Below are 18530 nucleotides of genomic sequence, written 5' to 3' on the forward strand. Positions count from 1 at the left end.
GTAGTATAGTATATAAGATAACATATAAATATTGTTAGCTAGTAGCTACATTATTCTGATGCATCTGGATATATTAGATCTGTTATTTATTTGTTATAATGTTAACTGGAAAAATATTTATATTTACTGTATGTTGTATACATGATAATACAATATTAGAATGAAATAGAAGAATCGAATAAATGAAAACTGTGGTAATATGAGTTGTTGGAAAGTATGTAAATGGTGTCATTTATAAGTTTTGTATTAAAGCTTATAATACTGCAACACCAATTAAATCATTTCAAACAACTAAATTATTATCTATAAGGAAAGTTTTAAATTTAGAAATTTCTAAGTTAGATCCACTGTTGGACGTTGTTACCATATGGCAACATTTCATAAAGTACCTTTAAAAAAGAAAGCACTTCAAGTTTAGCCATTTTAAGAAAAGAAAAACGGTCAAATATATTTTTTATAGATTTATCATAATGCATGCGGTAGAGGGTTAATAATCATATAGTTCAACATTTACTAATCCAAAGTTCTGCTTGTTAACATTAGTTAATGCATTGTGAGTTGCAGTTTTTGTCTATTGCTTACACACTTTTTGCTGAATTTTGCTCATTTTGTTCACGTGGGTTTCTCCGGGTGCTCCGGTTTCTCCCACAGTCCAAAGATATGCGCTATAGGGGGAATCGGATCAACTAAATTTGCCATAGTGCATGAGTGTATGGTGTGTGTGTGTGTGTGTGTGTGTGTATAAGATTGTGTGTGTGTGTGAAGAAGTTTGTGGGTGTTTCCCAGTACTGGGTTGCAGCTGGAAGAGCATCTGCTGCGTAAAACATGTAAATAAGGGACTAAGCCGAAGGAGAATGAGTGAATGAATGAACATTATTGTAAAGTGTTACCAGTGAGAATTTGTATTTTTTTATTTTAAAAAATTAGCTTTTATTCATCAAGGATGTATTCAAATTGAACTGAAATTTGAGTCATTATAATGTTACAAAATATTTATTTTCTATCTATAATAATATCTATCTATATTAATATCTATTTTGAACGGTCAAATCACTAAAGACTCTTGATGAAAAGATTCTTTCTGTTGTTAGCACTGATAATAACAGCGTTTTCTTGAGCATATTAGAAGGATTTTGTGAAGGATCGAAGTTCTGAAATTCGGCTTTGCATCACACGGATGAATTGCGTTTTAAAATATACTGCAATAAAAACATGAAATAAAATAAAAGTGTTCAAATATTTTACTAAATCATAGTTTTTACAAGGGCTGCACTATTTTGGAAAAATCAGACATTGCAATATTTTATTTTTCTGTGATATACTGCATCTATACAATTTCAACAAGTGATTGAATAGCACTATTTGGAAAGAACTGATATAGTCACAATTTATTTTAAGGTTCAATTCTTGCTATTAGCAATACATTAACTGTGACTTTTGCATTAATAAACTCCTAATTTGCTCCTTATTAATAAATATTAAGTTAAAGTATAGGGTTAGGGGATAAAGAATAAGATCCTGCAGAATATGTAAACTGTAAATACTAATAAACAGCCAATATCTCAATAACACGCATGCTAATAAGCAGGCCCAGATTAGCAATTCAGAGGCCCCTGGACACAATGTCTTGCAGGCCCCTACCTGGTCGCACCCCCATTGTTCAATTAAAAAATAAGAATAACATAATATTTTTTTTAAATAAAACTAATCTATAATGTATTGCCCGCATTTTTAAAGTAAATGATATACAGGACGTTAGAGGTGTGAACCTATACTGGTCTCACGGTTCAGTTACGATTATCATGCCATCGATTCGGTTCAATTCGATATTTCGGTGCATCACGGTGCATTGACGATGCTTTTCATACACAGTGTTGTATTTTGGGGGGTGGCCATAACAAGCTGTCTGTATAAACACACACACACATGGACACACAGCACCACACTGTCTCTCATTCACACACATACACAAACATAGACAGCACCAAACAAAAGCACACGCACACACACGCGCACTCTCTCACACACACACAGGCACATGCCACGCTCGCTCAGGACAATATTGTGAGACCGCCCACTCCTGTTAAAATTACACCAGAGTTACCGACCGCTCCCGCACTTTATTAGGAAATTTATTCCTGCGCCACATGAAATCTGGTCGGGTCCCTCTACAATACACAGGTACAGCGGCGGGAATGCATACAGCAGAGAGGTCAGCCAGCAGCCGAGAGGTCACGCCAGTAGGTGAAATGGACCACAGTGAGAGAGATAGAGAAATGGAGTTCACTTTACCTGCGCTCGCCTCCCTCGCGACAGAGCGCATATGAGATGAAGGACGTCAGTACATAATAACCGGTTATGATTATTACTGAACCGTTACCAAATTGCCTGCGTCTGCATCGCGGTGCACTGAAGAAACAATTAATTTTGAATAAAGTGCGCTGATGAATTATGCACAGAAGAAGATAAGCCGGGTCAGTTTTGAGTTCATGTTGACTTACAGCGTTCACTGCGTCAAAACGTGCCAGCCGTGGTTCTGTGTCTGACAGATCTGTGCTGCAGTTAATGTAGCAGTCAGTGCTGGAAATAACTGCTCATAATGACCTTGAGCGAAGCTGTAGTCACACAAACACTGGAGGACAAGCTGGAAAGATGGTGCAAATGTGCTATGTGTGTGTGTGTGTGTGTGTGTTTGCACGTATTTGTGTATGTATGCTTGCATGTGTTTTCGTGTGCCTTGTGTGTTCATGTGTGTGTGTATGCAAATATTTGTGTATATTAGTGCCTTTGTGCGTGTAGACTGTGCATGTGTGTGTGTGTGTGTCTGTGCATTTGTGTAAATTTGTGCATAAGTGTGCCTTTGTGTGTGTGCAGACTGTTGCCGGATGTCTGTGTGGGTGCTTGTGTGTGTGTATGCACACATTTGTATGTGTGTGTGTGTTTTTATGTGTCTATGTGTGTTGATGTGTGTGTGTGTGTGTGCAGCTGTATGTGCGTGCATTTGTGTATATTTGTGCATGTGTGAGCCTTTGTGAGTGTGTGCACACTGTGCATCCTTGTGTGTGTATGTGTGTTTCCACGTGCCTGTGTATGTGTGTGCAATGCATTGTGCATTCATGTGTGTTTCAATATGCCCTTGTATGTGTGTAAATGTCTGGGACTGTGTGTGTGTGTGTTTGTGTGTGCGCCTTTATGTTTGTTTGTGTGTGTGCGTGTTTGTGTTCATGTGTGAACCTGTGTGTGTGTGTACATGTGTTTTTTTATGTGCCTGTGTGTGTTCATGTGAATGTGTGTGCAGACTGTGCATGCATATGTGTGTGTGCTTGTGTGCCTGTGTGTGTCTGCCTGTGTGTGCATTAATGTGTGTGTTTTCTTCTGTCTGTGTGTGTTCGTGTGAGCGAGTGTCTGTGTGTGGGCATTCATGTGTGCTTCAGTATGCGCTTGTATGTGTGTAAATGTCTGTGACTGTGTGTGTGTGTGCCTGCCTTTATGTTTGTGTGTGTACGCGTTTTTGTTCATGTGAGTGTCTGTGTGTGTACTTTCATGTGCCCTTGTGCCCGTGTGTGTCGTGTGTGTGTGCCGTTGCATGTGTCTGCAAACTGTGCACGCATGTGTGTGTGTGTGCTCTTGTGCACCTGTGTGTGTCTGCCTGTGTGTGCATTAATGTGTGTGTTTTCGTCTGTGTGTATGTTCATGTGAGTGAGTGTCTGTGTGTGTGCATGCATGAGCGTGTATGTGTGCACCTGTGTGTGTGTGTGTGTGTGTGTGTGTGTGCATTTGTGTGTGTGTTCATGTCTGTGACTGTGTGTGAGTGCCTGCATAAGTGTGTGTCTGTTCATGTGAGTGTCTGTTTGTGTGCATGTACCTGTGTGTGTGTTTGAGTGTGTTCATGTGAGTGCCTGTGTGTATGATTGTGTGTGTGCATGTAGGTTTTTGTGCTGTTGTGCATGTATGTCCACGCATGTATATGTCTGCGACTGCGTGTGTATGTTTTCATGTGTGTTTCCTTGTGCTTGTATGTGTTTGTGTACACGTGTGTACCTTTATGAGCCTGTGTGTGTGTGTGTGTGTGCGTGTATGTGTGTGTGTGTGTGTGTGCGCATATGTTTGTGTCTGTGTGCATGTGTGTGTTTTTATGTGCCTGTGTGTGCACACACCTACTTGTGTAACTACTATTCCTAATGTTGTGGCCAGTGTATGTGCGTGCTTGTGTGTTTGCTCCTGTGTATGTGTGCGTGTGAGTGATGCCAGCATTGAAAGGAAAGTGAATGAAGCGCTGGAGGTTTCTGCGTTAATTGAGCCCCAATTAGTGTGTTTTTGAGCTGGAGAATGAGGCGGCAGTGAAAGACAGACGGAGAGCAGGATTTTACACACACTGCAGGAAATCTGTCCTGATTTCCCCCAGTTTTCCACTGCATGTTTGTGTACTTTTTCCAGCATGTTCTTGAAATAACAGACTTTGTGCAGTGTTTTCATACTATGTTTACAAAGGCTCAGTTTTAAGAGTATTTTGATTTCTATAATATGAGGCGCATGTGCAGTTGAAGAGTTCAGATGTTTTGGTCTTGTGACCCTGAAAGTCAGTAAATGGTGTCAGCCGACTGATTCTCCCATGATGCTTTTAGCTGTGACCTTAATGCAATGCAGATTGAGAATGTGAATCACAGAGCAAAAAAGCATTACTCAGTGTTTATTTTGATACCGCTGAAAGCAGGAGTCAGTAAGAGAGGGTTGAAGAAAGGTTTACTGTACAGTTTGAAAAAGTTAGCTTTTTGATTTTGAGTTTAACAAGCAAATGTGCTGAATACTCAACTTTACCATTTTCAATAAAAAAATAGATAGATACGGTGCGTCCGGAAAGTATTCATAGCGCTTCACTTTTTCCACATTTTTTATGTTACAGCCTTTTTCCAAAATGGATTAAATTCATGCATTTCCTCAAAATTGTACACACAATACCCCATAATGACAATGTAAAAAAAGATTTTTTGAAATTGTTGCAAATTTATTAAAAAAAAAAGCTGAAAAATCACATGTATATAAGTATTCACAGCCCTTCACACGTGAAGCTCTAAATTGAGCTCAGGTACATTCTGTTTCCACTGATCATTATTGAGATGTTTCAGCAGCTAATTTAAGTTCACCTGTGGTAAATTCAGTGGATTGGACATGATTTGAAAAGGCATACACCTGTCTATATAAGGTCTCAGGGTTGACAGTGCATGTCAAAGCACAAACCAAGCATGAAGACAAAGGAATTGTCTGTAGACCTCAGAGACAGGATTGTCCCGAGGCACAAGGCTGGGAAAGGTTATAGAAAATTACAGCTGCTCTGAAAGTTTCAATGAGCACAGTGGCCTCCATCATCTGTAAGTGAAAGATGTTTGGAACCATCAGGACTCTTCCTAGAGCTGGCCAGCCACCCAAGCTGAGTGATCAGGGGAGAAGGGGCTTAGTCAGGGAGGTGATCAACAACACGATGGCCACTCTCTCTGAGCTCCAGCGTTTTCATTTGGAGAAAGGAGAACCTTACAGAAGGACAACCATCTGTGCAGCAATCCACCAATCAGGCCTGTATGGTAAAGTGGCCAGACGGAAGCCACTCCCCGCCTGGAATTTGCCAAAAGGCATCTGAAGGACTCTCAGACAATAAGAAACTAGATTTTCTGGTCTGATGAGACTAAAATTGAACTCTTTAGAGTGTACGCCAGGCGTTACGTTTGGAGGAAACCAGGCACCGCTCATCACCAGGGTAATTCCATCCCTACAGTAAAGCATGGTGGCGGCAGCATCATGCTGTGGGGATGTTTTTCAGGAGCAGGAACTGGAAGACTAGTCAGGATAGAGGGAAAGATGAATGCAGCAATGTACAGAGACATCCTGAATGAAAACCTGCTTCAGAGTCCTCTTGACCTAAGACTGGGGCGACGGTTCATCTTCTAGCAGGACAATGACCCAAAACACACCACCAAAATATCAATGGAGTGGCTTCACAACAACTCTGTGAATGTCCTTGAGTGGCCCAGCCAGAGCCCAGAACCGAATCCTATTAAACATCTCAGGAGAGATCTGAAAATGGCTGTACACCGTCGCTTCCCATCCAACCTGCTAGAGCTTGAGAGGTACTGCAAAGAGGAATAGGCAAAAATGGCAAAGGTGCATCAACAAAGTATTGAGTAAAGGCTGTGAATGCTTCTGTACATTTGATTTTTCAGCTTTTTTATTTTGTAATAAATTTGCAACAATTAAAAAAAAACATTTCACTTTGTCATTATGGGCTATTGTGTGTAGAATTGTGAGGAAATTAATGAATAGAATCTATTTTGGAATAATGCTGTAACGTAAAAAAAATGTAACTCTATGAATGCACTGTAGATGGATGGATGCACGGATGGACAGATGGACTTACAGATGGATTGATGGACAGATAGATGGACAGATAGATGGACAGATAGATAGATAGATAGATAGATAGATAGATAGATAGATAGATAGATAGAGAGATAGATAGATAGATAGATAGATAGATAGATAGATAGATAGATAGATAGATAGATAGATAGATAGATAGATAGATAGATAGATAGATAGATAGATAGATAGATAGATAGATACACAATTCTTTTAAAGAGTTCTTGTTGTATTTATGAAGAAGTGCATTTTTGAGCTTTTATACAGTTTTATGCACTTTCATATATATTTTAAGCATTTATCTTACATATTATTTTAGTCAGAGAAAAGGGTGTAATATGACAGGAACATGAACCGCCGTCGTGTGTTCTCCTGTGTGGTCATCTGAGACTAATGGTAGCTGTTATTCTTGCCCGTGGAGGAATATCACTTAAATATGGACGTCAAGAGGAACTTTAAGGGGCCACAAACCCTGAAGGCAGAAAGTTCCTCTGGAGTTTCCTCATGATATGCATCCAACTATTTCAACTCCTCATGTGCAAATGATTGACAGTTTAGTAGTTCATTATTTTTGGACAGTAACTGATTTCCCTTTTGCAACTTGTTTCTGATCTGAAGTTTCTGATAAATAAGCTGAGTCATTCTGTTTTTTTAATTAATTTTTTTTGGGCCTGTCCCCTTCTCGGCCCCTCTCTTTTCTCTATCTCTACCTATTGGAAGTCATTAGTGGTCTGACCCACTTCTCTCAGGCTGGCATGGCTAATTGGACCTTAATCACTTCCTAATTGCTGCTTTGTTTTCTGTGCCGCTCATTAAATAGCAACTGAATGGGATGGGAACTGTGTTTTTGTCCATGTCAGATAGAGGAGCAAGATATACAGATTTTTAAAAACTAAACAAATTAATGAAATTGGGTTTATTATGTTGTTTTTGTAGCAAATTGGCAAGCAACAACTTAACTCAAAGCTACAGTTATCCCTCAAAAAAATTAAAATTTACTATTGTATTTACACACCCTGAAGTAGATACAAACCTTTATGACTTTCCTTTTTCTGTTGAATACAAAATAAGTTATTCTGAAAAATGATGGAAACCTGTAACCATTGGCTTCCATTGAAGTCGAGTGGTTACAGGTTTCGAACATTTTTCAAAATATCTTATTTTGTGTTCAACAGAAAAAGGAAACTCAAAGGTTTGTAACTACATCAGGGTGAGTACATTTTCAGTTTTAGGAACGTGAACTATCTATTTAAAGGCCCAGTTCACCCAAAAAATGAAAATTGTGATCGTTTACTAATCCTTAAGTGGTTTCAAAGCAACTAGAGTTTATTTTTTATTCTGGTCAGCACACAGGCAAATATATATGTTTTGAATAATTTTGGAAAGTGGTAGATATTGACATCCACAGTAGAAAAAACTAATTCTTGGTGACAAGTTTCCAACATTCTTCAAAACATCTCTTTTTTTTGTCCAGAATAGAAGAAAGAATCTCATGGTGAAAAAGCTTAGGTAAATAATGAGATGAATTGTCCCTTTATGTGCTTTCCAAATGTTGCAAGCTATGTCACGTTAAGTAGCATTTAAGTTGGTTTAAAATGATTTAGATCATAATAAACAACACATAATGTCTCTGCAAGCAAAATAGAGCTCACTTGAGGCATTCATTGGAGTAAATCTTTCTACAGCTCCTCTCTTTAATGTGTAGCAATAGAATGTGCTCAGATTTTTATTTATTTATTTATTTATTTATTTATTTATGTTTGGTTTGGTTCATATTTTTGTTCTGGAGCATCAGCCGACTGATGGAGCGAGTGTTTTCAGTGTAATAGAGAAAGATTTTTTAGAAAACTTTGTTGCGTTAAAATTAAAAATACTTAACAATTTAACCAAATTTTGGTTATTGTCTTATGTTATTACCAAACTTATAAAGGTTATAAAGGAAAAGGTTATTTTTAGCTTTGCATAATACTTCCTCATTTAAAAAAATCTAGCAAATTTTACATACCAAAATTTTTATAAAAATCGCAGCTAATTATTGTTTTTACCAACCCTTTAAAAGCATTGCCTGTATTACACTCATTATCCAATTCGGTGTTTTTGTTTTTCTGCTTAAATATGTAGACATTTTTGCCTGCCCAAGCGTCATGTACTGTTTTATACACCTTAAAGTGTAAATAAATACAGGTATGCTGAAACTTTCGTTAAAATGAACAAACATTTCTTTCAACACTTCAAGCAATAGATCTAATCCTGCACCATATAAAAAACAATGAAAAAAAGTTTCACTCTAACCACAAAATATACAACTATTTTTGACTTGCAGATTTAAGATAAAGTATTAACTGCAACAGTGCCATGCAAGATCTTCCAACCGTAAATCTCCATTATATTTTGTAAATGGAGTGAGTGAGAGAGAGAGAGAGAGAGAGAAAGAAAGAGAGAGAGAGAGAGAGAGAGAGAGAGAGAGAGAAAGTGAATGAGAGAGAGAGAGAGAGAGAGAAAGAGAGAGATTCTTTGCAAGACCTCTTCTGTGTTGGAGCTTTATTTGCGTGACTGGACTACTAAGACACATCATGCTGGACTTACTGTGAAACCAACACACTTTAACAAATGGACCTGCCAGGTGAAGGAGAGCTAATGATTTCATTAAGGTTTTTTTTTGCCCTCATGATTGTAATTACTCTTTTGGACTATTTATTTTGGGAGAGGTATCGATGTCATTCTGTAAGGTTTGTCTTATTTTGCTGTGTGACTTTACAGATTATGTTTGGTTCTGTGTTGTAGACAGTTAAAGGGATAGTTCATCCAAAACAGAAAATGCAATCACTATTTATTCACCCTTAAGAACCTTTATGAGTTTCTATCTTCTGTTAAACACAAAAGAAGAGATTTGAAGAAACTGAAAACCTGTACCATTGACTTCCATTGTAAGAAATACTGTGAAAGTAAATGGTTACAGGTTTCCAGCTGTCTTCAAGATATTTTCTTTTGTGTTTAACAGTAGAAAGAAACTCATAAAGGTTTGAAACAACTTAAGAGTGAGTAAACGATGACAGCATTTTCAGTTTTTTTGACTGAACTATCTCTTTTACTATACCAAATTGTATGTTTTAATTCAATGCACTGCACATGTAGTTTTAATAGCATTACAAGTTTTAAGAAAAGAAAAAAATAATAAGAAAAAAAGCATTCTATTACAATTCTTTTGCCTGAAATTCTGGAATGTTTCCATTATCTGAATAACTTGTATAGCTTTTTATTCTTTGGTATTCTATGAAGTTTAAGCCGATTAATTATTACCGATTGATGATCATTATGTTGCTATGTTTATTATTGTAATTATTTATTTATTTACATTTTTAACATGTTGGAAATGCAGTAAAAAAAAGTCTAAAAGAGTCCAAAAAAAGTCAAGGTCAAAAATATTTGACACACTCTATTACATTGTAATAGTGCTATAGAAATAAAAATGAAAAACAAAACAGCCGCATCTTATAGTGGTGCAGATCATGTCAAATTCACAACTAATATGACTTATTACAACAGAAAAATACAAGCAATTACATTACATTACTCCTCTAATATTTTAGTGCATTTGTGATATCAGAAAATTATACTGAATATTGAATATTCTACATTTCTGCTAGTGGTTCACCTTTTAGTGTTACTGTGGTAAAGCGGATCTACACCATTTATAAGCCCTTCTCGTGTTTTCAGTTGTAACAAATATCAGAAAATGTATATATACTGTGACATGTTTACATTGCATTTTTTGGGGAATTTTGTGAAATTTCTTCACAGAAAAACAATAAGCCCCATACCTTTTTTAGTATCATTAGGTTACAACTGTAGTAATGTACAGTTTGTTTTCGCACAGTGTCCAAATTACTTTTAAAAACTGTGTAAACAAAATATATATTGTTTATTTTGCTTGCGCATATTAGTATTCTTTAGGTGAACAATGAACCTGAATGTTAACCCAACAAAAAAAATAAAAAATTGGGGGGTAATCTTCAACCAAAATCTGATCATTTGCATCTGAATTTGGAGTGACGTTATTTCTTGGTTGATATCAGTTTGACCAGATTAGTCACAATATTCTCACCATTAGTTTGCGATGAGTGAATTATGCACAAAAAAGAAAGCCCCACCCCTCTATCAATTTCCATTTCAGTTGGTGTACATCAACATACTGAAATAAATGTCTCGCAGACTTTAACATGATTTTCAGAAAGCAGAGAGAACTAACACGTGTAGAATGTGTCTTAAAATGTCTATTTTTGTATGGCCTGTGTTGTGTCTATGTTTGTGCACAATAGCTAAACTTGTCCTCCAGTGTTTGGCTGAGTTTTACAGTCTTACTCTCTGTGTTAGAGTAACAGTTTAGGCGTGGGTCTCAGTCGGCCCGTCTGCTGCTCACTATTAGAATAACATTAGCTCTTGGGTCACTAGCCTTTATGGCAGGGAGACGTGTTTCAATATCATCTCAGGTTAAACTTTCAAGTTTTTTTTCCTCCTGCATGCCGTTACTTAGCATTAGATTTACATTTGCTTATAAGTTCTGTTCTTCAAATCTTCTAATGAACTAAATCACTGTTTTGTTTTGGTTGGTGTATGAATAATGCATGAATCAGCACTAAAGTTCTTCTGTATGCTATGATGAAATCTGATCATGATTATTCAGTCTGTTTGCAACAATGAGATTACAGTTGGTTTTCAGAATGTATATTAATGTGGGATGGATAGGGGAACGTTCCAGCAAAAATATGATAATAATAAGAAAGAAAACGAAAAGTTGTAAAATGTTAAAAGTCAAAAGTATATAAAAATATTACTGGACAACAATAAACATTTACAATTTGAATGGTATTTAATTTAATTGTATGATATTAATTGAAATTTGGATTTTTTTTGTCAAATGTGGCACAGAAATATATTTGATTTGACTTGGATTTGTTATATTATTTAAAAGTCGGATTTCCTTGTGTATTTGCTGTTTTAACTTTTTTTCCAACATTTTTGGCAATTAAAGAATGCTTGAAATACAATAAAATATAAATGTATAAATGTTCAGAAAAATATAAAAATATAAATGTATAAATGTTCAGAAAATATAAAATAATAAATGTATAATGTTCAGAAAAATGTAAATCTGAAATATTGCTTCGGCAACTAAATGAAGGAAGGGTAAAGTTTAAATAAAAGTAAATAGAAGCTAAACAAAAATTTGAAAAGGAAAACTAACTTTTCTGTAAAACGTTATTTCTGAAATTCCACAAAAAAAAAATCAATGAAAAATATGAATAAATATACTTTAAATAAATAAGCAATACTGAAATTTCACTGAGCAACAAAAACTAATTTTGATAATTGATAAAAATGGATGTTCATTTAATTACAGTAGATGACACATCTGAATGTGGCTTTTTGTGATGTGCACTTCAAGGTTTTATGTGTATTTTCCTGTTAACAACAAAAGCCATCACCACTCAGAATTATCCCATTCCAATTCATGTTTATTTATATAGCGCTTTTTACAATGTAGATTGTGTCAAAGCAGCCCCCCCTAACATTAGTTCTAGTAAAGTCCAGATTTCAGAGGTGGAGTTCGGTTTAGTTCAGTTCAGTGTGGTTTAAATTTCACTGCCTGAAATTTCAAACACTGTAGAGCAATCCATACGATGCCCAGCTCCACAAGTTCCAATCCGAGCACCCCAGTGGCAAGGAAAAAAAGTTCACCAATTGATAAAGTGAAGGGGAAAAAAAACCTAGAGAGAAACCAAGCTCAGTTTGGCACAAACATATTCTTCTGGACAAATTCCTATGTGGAGCAGCTGCAGTCTAGGCGCCAGAGGCTGGGGAAGCTGGACGTCCACTCATGGAGAAGCTGCAGGGCACCGGTGGGGAGGGTCAGGCAGGCCCACAGAATCAATGCGTGCACTCGTTTGTCACTGTGGTCTTTCAGGAACAGTCTCATGCACTTCATTTTCTCATGACCACCACAGCATCGCTTAGGATACGGGCTGGTCCAGGATTATGGATACCTTGAGATCATCTCTACACAGGTCTGGATGCATCAATGGCGCTGCATAGTCTCTAGGGGCCTCGGGACGAGTATCCCCAGGTGGAAATAGAGAATAAAGAAAATAATTAGCGTAGCTGCTGTTCATAGTGTATTTAAACGAGATGCAAAAATAAAGTGTTGTAAATGAAAATAGCAGTTATATAACAAATCAAATAATCAATCATTTTATTGTCACATCATCAGCAGCACGTGTGCTGTGAATGGAAAGCTTAGGTGCTGGCTCCAGACAGTGCAAAATACAGACAGTGCAAAATACAGACAGTGCAAATACAACTATAGTGCAAAATACAGACAGTGCAAAACAACATATTGTTGACAGCAATATGTACAATGAATAGGTGTACACATAGCTGTAGGCAGTATTGTTTTAAGACAAACGTAGAAACAAGCAGGTAAGCATATGAGAGTTTCTAACAGAATGTCTGGTACATTAAGGAGGAGTGTGTCCAACAGGTGGTTGTCAAGCCAGCTCAGAAATAAGGGTAATAATCTGTCACTGGGACAACCTTTTCAAAAGGTACACCTTTGAACCGTACAGGTGGACATTAGTACCGTTAGGGTAAACTTTTGTACCTTTAAGGTACTATGAGGTACACATTTGTACTTTTTAGGTATTAATATATACCTTAAGAACCTGTTAGGAGCAAATTTGTACCTTTTAAAAAGTTACCAGATTTTGTAACTTTATTTCTCAGAGTGATTATTTAACAAGTTTATCCATTATTTAGTTCTCTCTGATTCTCACCTTTACTTCTTGTGTGGTTTCCTCTCCAGAATCATCAGAGAGTGTGAATGATCCCGCTCTGGCATCCGCTTGCACCTCTGTAAGCACCAGCACTGTGGCAACTTCATCATCATCATCATCATCATCATCAGCCATCCCTCAGCCCAACTCGAGTAGCAAACCCTGGAGAATCAAATCCCAGAGAGCAGCACACCTCTGCTACCTCCACGGTGCTTTCCACCAAGCTGGATCTCCAAGCAAGCAGCCCGTACCTGCAGAACCACACCTAAAGCTGTGCCTCAAATCCATGCTGGAGAAACTCAAGCTTTTAATAGCAAAGGAGGATCCAATCATCCGCGCAGACAGAGGGCGCTGTTACGCCCACAGGAGGGAAAGATGCCGGTTTGGTTTTGGAAAGAGTCGAGACCGGTTCCAATACTGAACCCATTGAGGAAATGGATGGTAATGTGAGACCCACAAATGGGGCTGTTAGCATGACTACAAGCAGCCCAAAAATTGCGCTAAAAGGCATCGCACAGCGAACGTTCAGTCGTGCTCTTACAGCGAAAAAAGCATCAGCGAAAACTTCAGAGAAAGACAAAGAAAAGGGCAAAGACAAAAACGCATCCAAGCGAGGCTCTCCTTCAGAAAAGGTAGAGGAGGTCAAGGAGGAAGTTGGTTCTTCAAACATTGTTGCTGCCCCCTCTGAACCAGAGCCCAGAAAAGCCTCTAAAATTGCCAGTTTTATACCTAAAGGCGGCAAAGTAGGCGGGGCCAAGAAGGATGGCCCCGCCCCTGTCCAAAGTGGAATTCCAAACCAGGGAGAAAGTGCTGGAAACGGAGCGGTGAAAAGCTCAGCGCTGCCCCTCGGTGGTAAAGACAATGAGAGGCCACGCAGTGTGCGTTTGGGGGCAGGTTTGGGGCTTCATCGAGACAGCAGGCATTCCTCATCCTCTTCCAGCCTGGCTTCCACTGAGGGTAAAGGACACCAGATTCACAACACCGCCCCGGTGGCCAACGGGACTCAATCCACCGCCAGCAACACTGTCAGTGTGCAGCTTCCTCAACCACAGCAGCAGTACAATCATCCCAACACAGCCACCGTAGCACCCTTCATGTACCGGTGAGACGCTTGCTTGGATTTGTTTTATTTGTAAGTTGATAAATTGTCATAGATTTAGACTGAAGGAGAGGCTTAAGCCATATCAAAAAAGGGAATCATTTCATTTGGGCCAGAGAATTCAGTTTAGTTTAGTTTAGTTTAGTTTAGTTTAGTTTAGTTTAGTTTAGTTTAGTTTAGTTTAGTTTAGTTTAGTTTAGTTTAGTTTAGTTTAGTTTAGTTTAGTTTAGTTTAGTTTAGTTTAGTTTAGTTTAAAGCTTTATAAATCCTGTTGGGGCAATTCATACTGACATGGTATGGTGCTTCACATATAACAAAATTGACACACTTAACACAATAAATACCAACACGACATCAATTACACAAAAACACAAAATTATTACTACTAATAAAAATAATACTAATACTAAAATAATAATAACAAACTATTGATAAACTACATTAATTAAACTAATTGCTTCAGGCACAAAAGGAACTTTACAATGATTTGTGGAACTTCTAATTGTCTTTAGACGTCGCCCAAGGGGCATCCACTCTAAATAATAGTTTAAGAGGTATTATAAATAAATGGAATTATTGTTAACTGATAACTATGAAAAATGAAAACTGGAAATTAGGGATGTCCTGATCAGGTTTTTTTGCCCTTGAGTCCAAGTCATTTGATTTTGAGTATCTACCGATACCGAAACTTGGTCTGATACTTCTATAATACATTAAAAGAAGAATAAAGAAGAGCAAAGAAACAGATCCAAGATGTTCATCATTTTTTATTTAATTCACCTTATTTCACCATTCAACAACTCAAAGCACTTCTGTGAAAAGTCTGAGAAAAATCAAATAATAAATAACATAAATTCTTCACTTTTGCACTTAAGTGCAACAGTAAATATAAAAAAAATCGAATATAAAAATGAACAGCACCTCATATAGATGTATTAAAAAATAATGAGAATATATATATATATATATATATATATATATATATATATATATATATATATATATATATATATATATATATATATAATTATATATATATATATATATAGATATATATATATATTATATATATACATATATATTCGAGTCCTGATCGTAACATCCTGAGGTAACGTCCGATCGATCGAGTCTGAACCGTGTGATCGGCACAATTTCCGATCTGTGATTGGATCGGCCACTCTAGAAATAAACGAGTTGGATTGCTTAAATACTATACAATCCTGTATGTTTTCATTTATTAGTTATATTTAACTATTAAATGAACTGAAACAATAGGGGGGAAACATTAAAGACGATAAATATTGTACAATTACTAAAATTGGAAACTAAGTAAATAACTCAAGCAGAATGTGGAAAACTGTAATTATAATGTCAAAAATGCTGTTCATTAAAGAAAATAATGAAATAAATTTAAAATTACAGTGAGAGCAAGAAATATTCAATAAAAGCTAATTACTGAAACTAAGGTTTTAATTGAATGAAATAGTTTAAACATTGATGAATAACTAAACGTCTTATTGTTTATCAGTATAGTAAATAGAAAACCTAAAAGATACTTTAAAATATGAAAGTACTAGAGTATTTAAAATAAAAAACAACACTGGATTGCTCAAACCTATTTCTAAGATACAGTGCTCAGCTCAACAAATTTTATTAAAATTTCAAAAATAGCAAAACCAAAAGAAACTAAAAATATATACAATTGTTAAAATGTTGTAGGTTGTACTATTTTTGCAATATTTTGCTTGAATTTAATTGTATGATTATCCTTTCTAAAGATGTTCTGTAACTAAATATTATTTTTTTAAATATATCTGTTTAATAAATCTGTTTTGTTAAATGCACTATACCGGGTGATTCAAAAAGGATACCACAACTTCGGGTTGATGTCACTCAAGTGTCTGGAGGGGGTCATATTGAACATCTATGAACTTGTTTTTCTACTTAAAAAAAACTTTAAGTACTCTTCACATTGATTAACTACCCAAGGTTCCATCATGTTTCTTTGATTAAATACAGATTTTCAAAGTTGTGGTATTCTTTTGAATACCCATGTACTGTACGTATATCCTTTCAACTACCCCAGCAAGAAAAAAATGTTTGTTTTGCATTTCTTAACTCCTAGTTTACACACAGAATGCATTTTTTTCAACACATCCCATAATTTCTAAAATATCAACCTCTACCAAATGATAGATAAGTCAGTTTATGATTGTGGAAATTGCGGAATTAATACACATACTATAAAAAAAAAATCTAAAAGATGAAGTGTAAGACCAATTTATTTTAAACTATTCAAATATTTGAATGGCGCATGATGAAAACTAAAACATCTTTATTTTTTGAAGAATGCCATGAAATATTTCAGATTCTCATTTAACATGTTTTCTTGATTTTTGTTTTATTATATAAAAAAAACTAAAAAACAAGTGTAGTAGTGCAACAGGATTGTTTTTTTATTTTTATTTTTTTGTAAACCAACAATGCTGTGTGTGTAAGCCCTTATTTTATTATTTAATACAGTCAAAACATGGTCAACCGTTTGTAGAGCTGCATTACCCATAGGGATATTACTCATATTCACTGAGAAATGGACAAAAATATTTCTTTTTTAAATGGAGTGTACTCGTATATGCTGGGCACGTATTTCTGTTGAATTTTCATTGGATTGGTTTCTAATGTTCATGTGTTGGTTTTTGCTGTTAACTAAAATTAATAATTCGTTTGTCTTTTCAATTTCAGATATTAAGCCTAAACTTTACTACTGTAAACAAATACTAGTAAATACTAAAATGAGAATGACATTAAAAGGCAAATAGTATTATTGGACTTTGAAAAAGCACACTGTAAAACATTATTGTATAATTTACAGTAACTTATTGGCAACCAAAGTTACTGGCAACTAAAATTTACAAGCACACTGAGTAATAATTAAAATTATGCAGTATTTTTATAAATTACAATTCATTAATTTAGGCAAGGCAAGGTTATTTATATAACACATTTCATACACAGTGGCAATTCAAAGTGCTTTACATGAACAGGAATAAAAGAAACAAGTATAAGAGAAATAAAAACAAATAATAAAAATGATTGAAAAAACAGATAAAATGTGTTAAAACACTTTATAAAATAATGAAATGAAGAGAAAAACATAGTAGTTCGATCTGTCGGACGTAGCACAGTGCTTATTCAGTAAAGGCACATCTAAACAGATGTTTTCAGTCTTGATTTAAATGTGCTAATGTTGGAGCACATCTGATCATTTCTGGAAGCTGATTCCAGCAGTGAGAGGCATAATAGCTGAAAGCCGATTCAATTTACTGTGTGCTTGTAAATTTACAGTCTTACTGGCAACCAAAATTGCCAGTAAGTTACTGTAAATTATACAGTATTTTTTAACAATGTCAACAAACTTTTAAAACTTAAAAACATTTGAATAAAAGAAAAACAGACCTAAATGTTAAAAACCAATCAGAAAGCCTTGAGTTGTTGTTTTTGTACTCTCAAATTTGGAAAGATTAGCGCAGAATTAGCTTATTGAATTGGAGTTTAATGCTCTTTGGATAGACTGATAAAGGTTCATGCCAAAACAGAAGTGTAGTAAGTTTATATGCATTCTGTAGTTAAGTGACAGATTGTTAAACTAGTTATAGCAACATATAGCAACATGTTCATGCGTGCTCATAGATGTGTGTGACTCCCCGTCAGGCTCAGCTGTGAAGCGTTTGACTGGTATTTCCTTAAACAGACTCTTCACCTGTGTTTGTTTTCTATAAAGGATTCCTCTAGTCAGGCCTTGACTTCTTGACTCGAATGTCGAAGGAAAAGGATGTGAATGTCATTTTTACTCTTGTGATTTTAGGACTCAAAATGAGGCAGATGGAAACATGGGCACAAACCTGAGCTCTGGGTGTCGCAGCAGTGACTCTGGCAGCTTCAGTAAAACCAACCAGTCTTCTACTGAGGACCTGTCAGGTAACACTTCATTCATTTCTCATTCAGCATTAATCTGGTAGAAGTAATTGATCATCTGATAGTTCTGATGTTTTTTACAGCAATATAAGGTTTATAGAATTGTAATATATATTTTTAATGAAATCTCTTATCTCAGATTTGATTCAAAATTTAATATACAGTAAAACAGTAATAATTTGAACTCATATTAAAACTGAATGTATTACAAATGA

At 35.8% G+C, this 18530-nt stretch overlaps 2 protein-coding genes across 2 annotated transcripts in view; both read left to right on the forward strand.

Annotated features, from left to right (window-relative positions):
• Positions 1–13662, forward strand: part of LOC130231708 (neuron navigator 2-like) — a 60479-nt gene extending 46817 nt beyond the window's left edge. Inside the window, exon 8 of the mRNA XM_056461088.1 lies at positions 13271–13662. Coding sequence (XP_056317063.1) covers positions 13271–13662 — 392 coding nt within the window. The remainder of the gene's footprint in view (positions 1–13270) is intronic.
• Positions 13580–18530, forward strand: part of nav2a (neuron navigator 2a) — a 98460-nt gene continuing 93509 nt past the window's right edge. Inside the window, 2 exon segments of the mRNA XM_056461087.1 lie at positions 13580–14343; positions 18206–18318. Coding sequence (XP_056317062.1) covers positions 13676–14343; positions 18206–18318 — 781 coding nt within the window. The 5' untranslated portion in view covers positions 13580–13675.

The sequence above is a fragment of the Danio aesculapii genome, chromosome 7 (assembly GCF_903798145.1).
Source record: "Danio aesculapii chromosome 7, fDanAes4.1, whole genome shotgun sequence".
Lineage (NCBI taxonomy): Eukaryota > Metazoa > Chordata > Actinopteri > Cypriniformes > Danionidae > Danio > Danio aesculapii.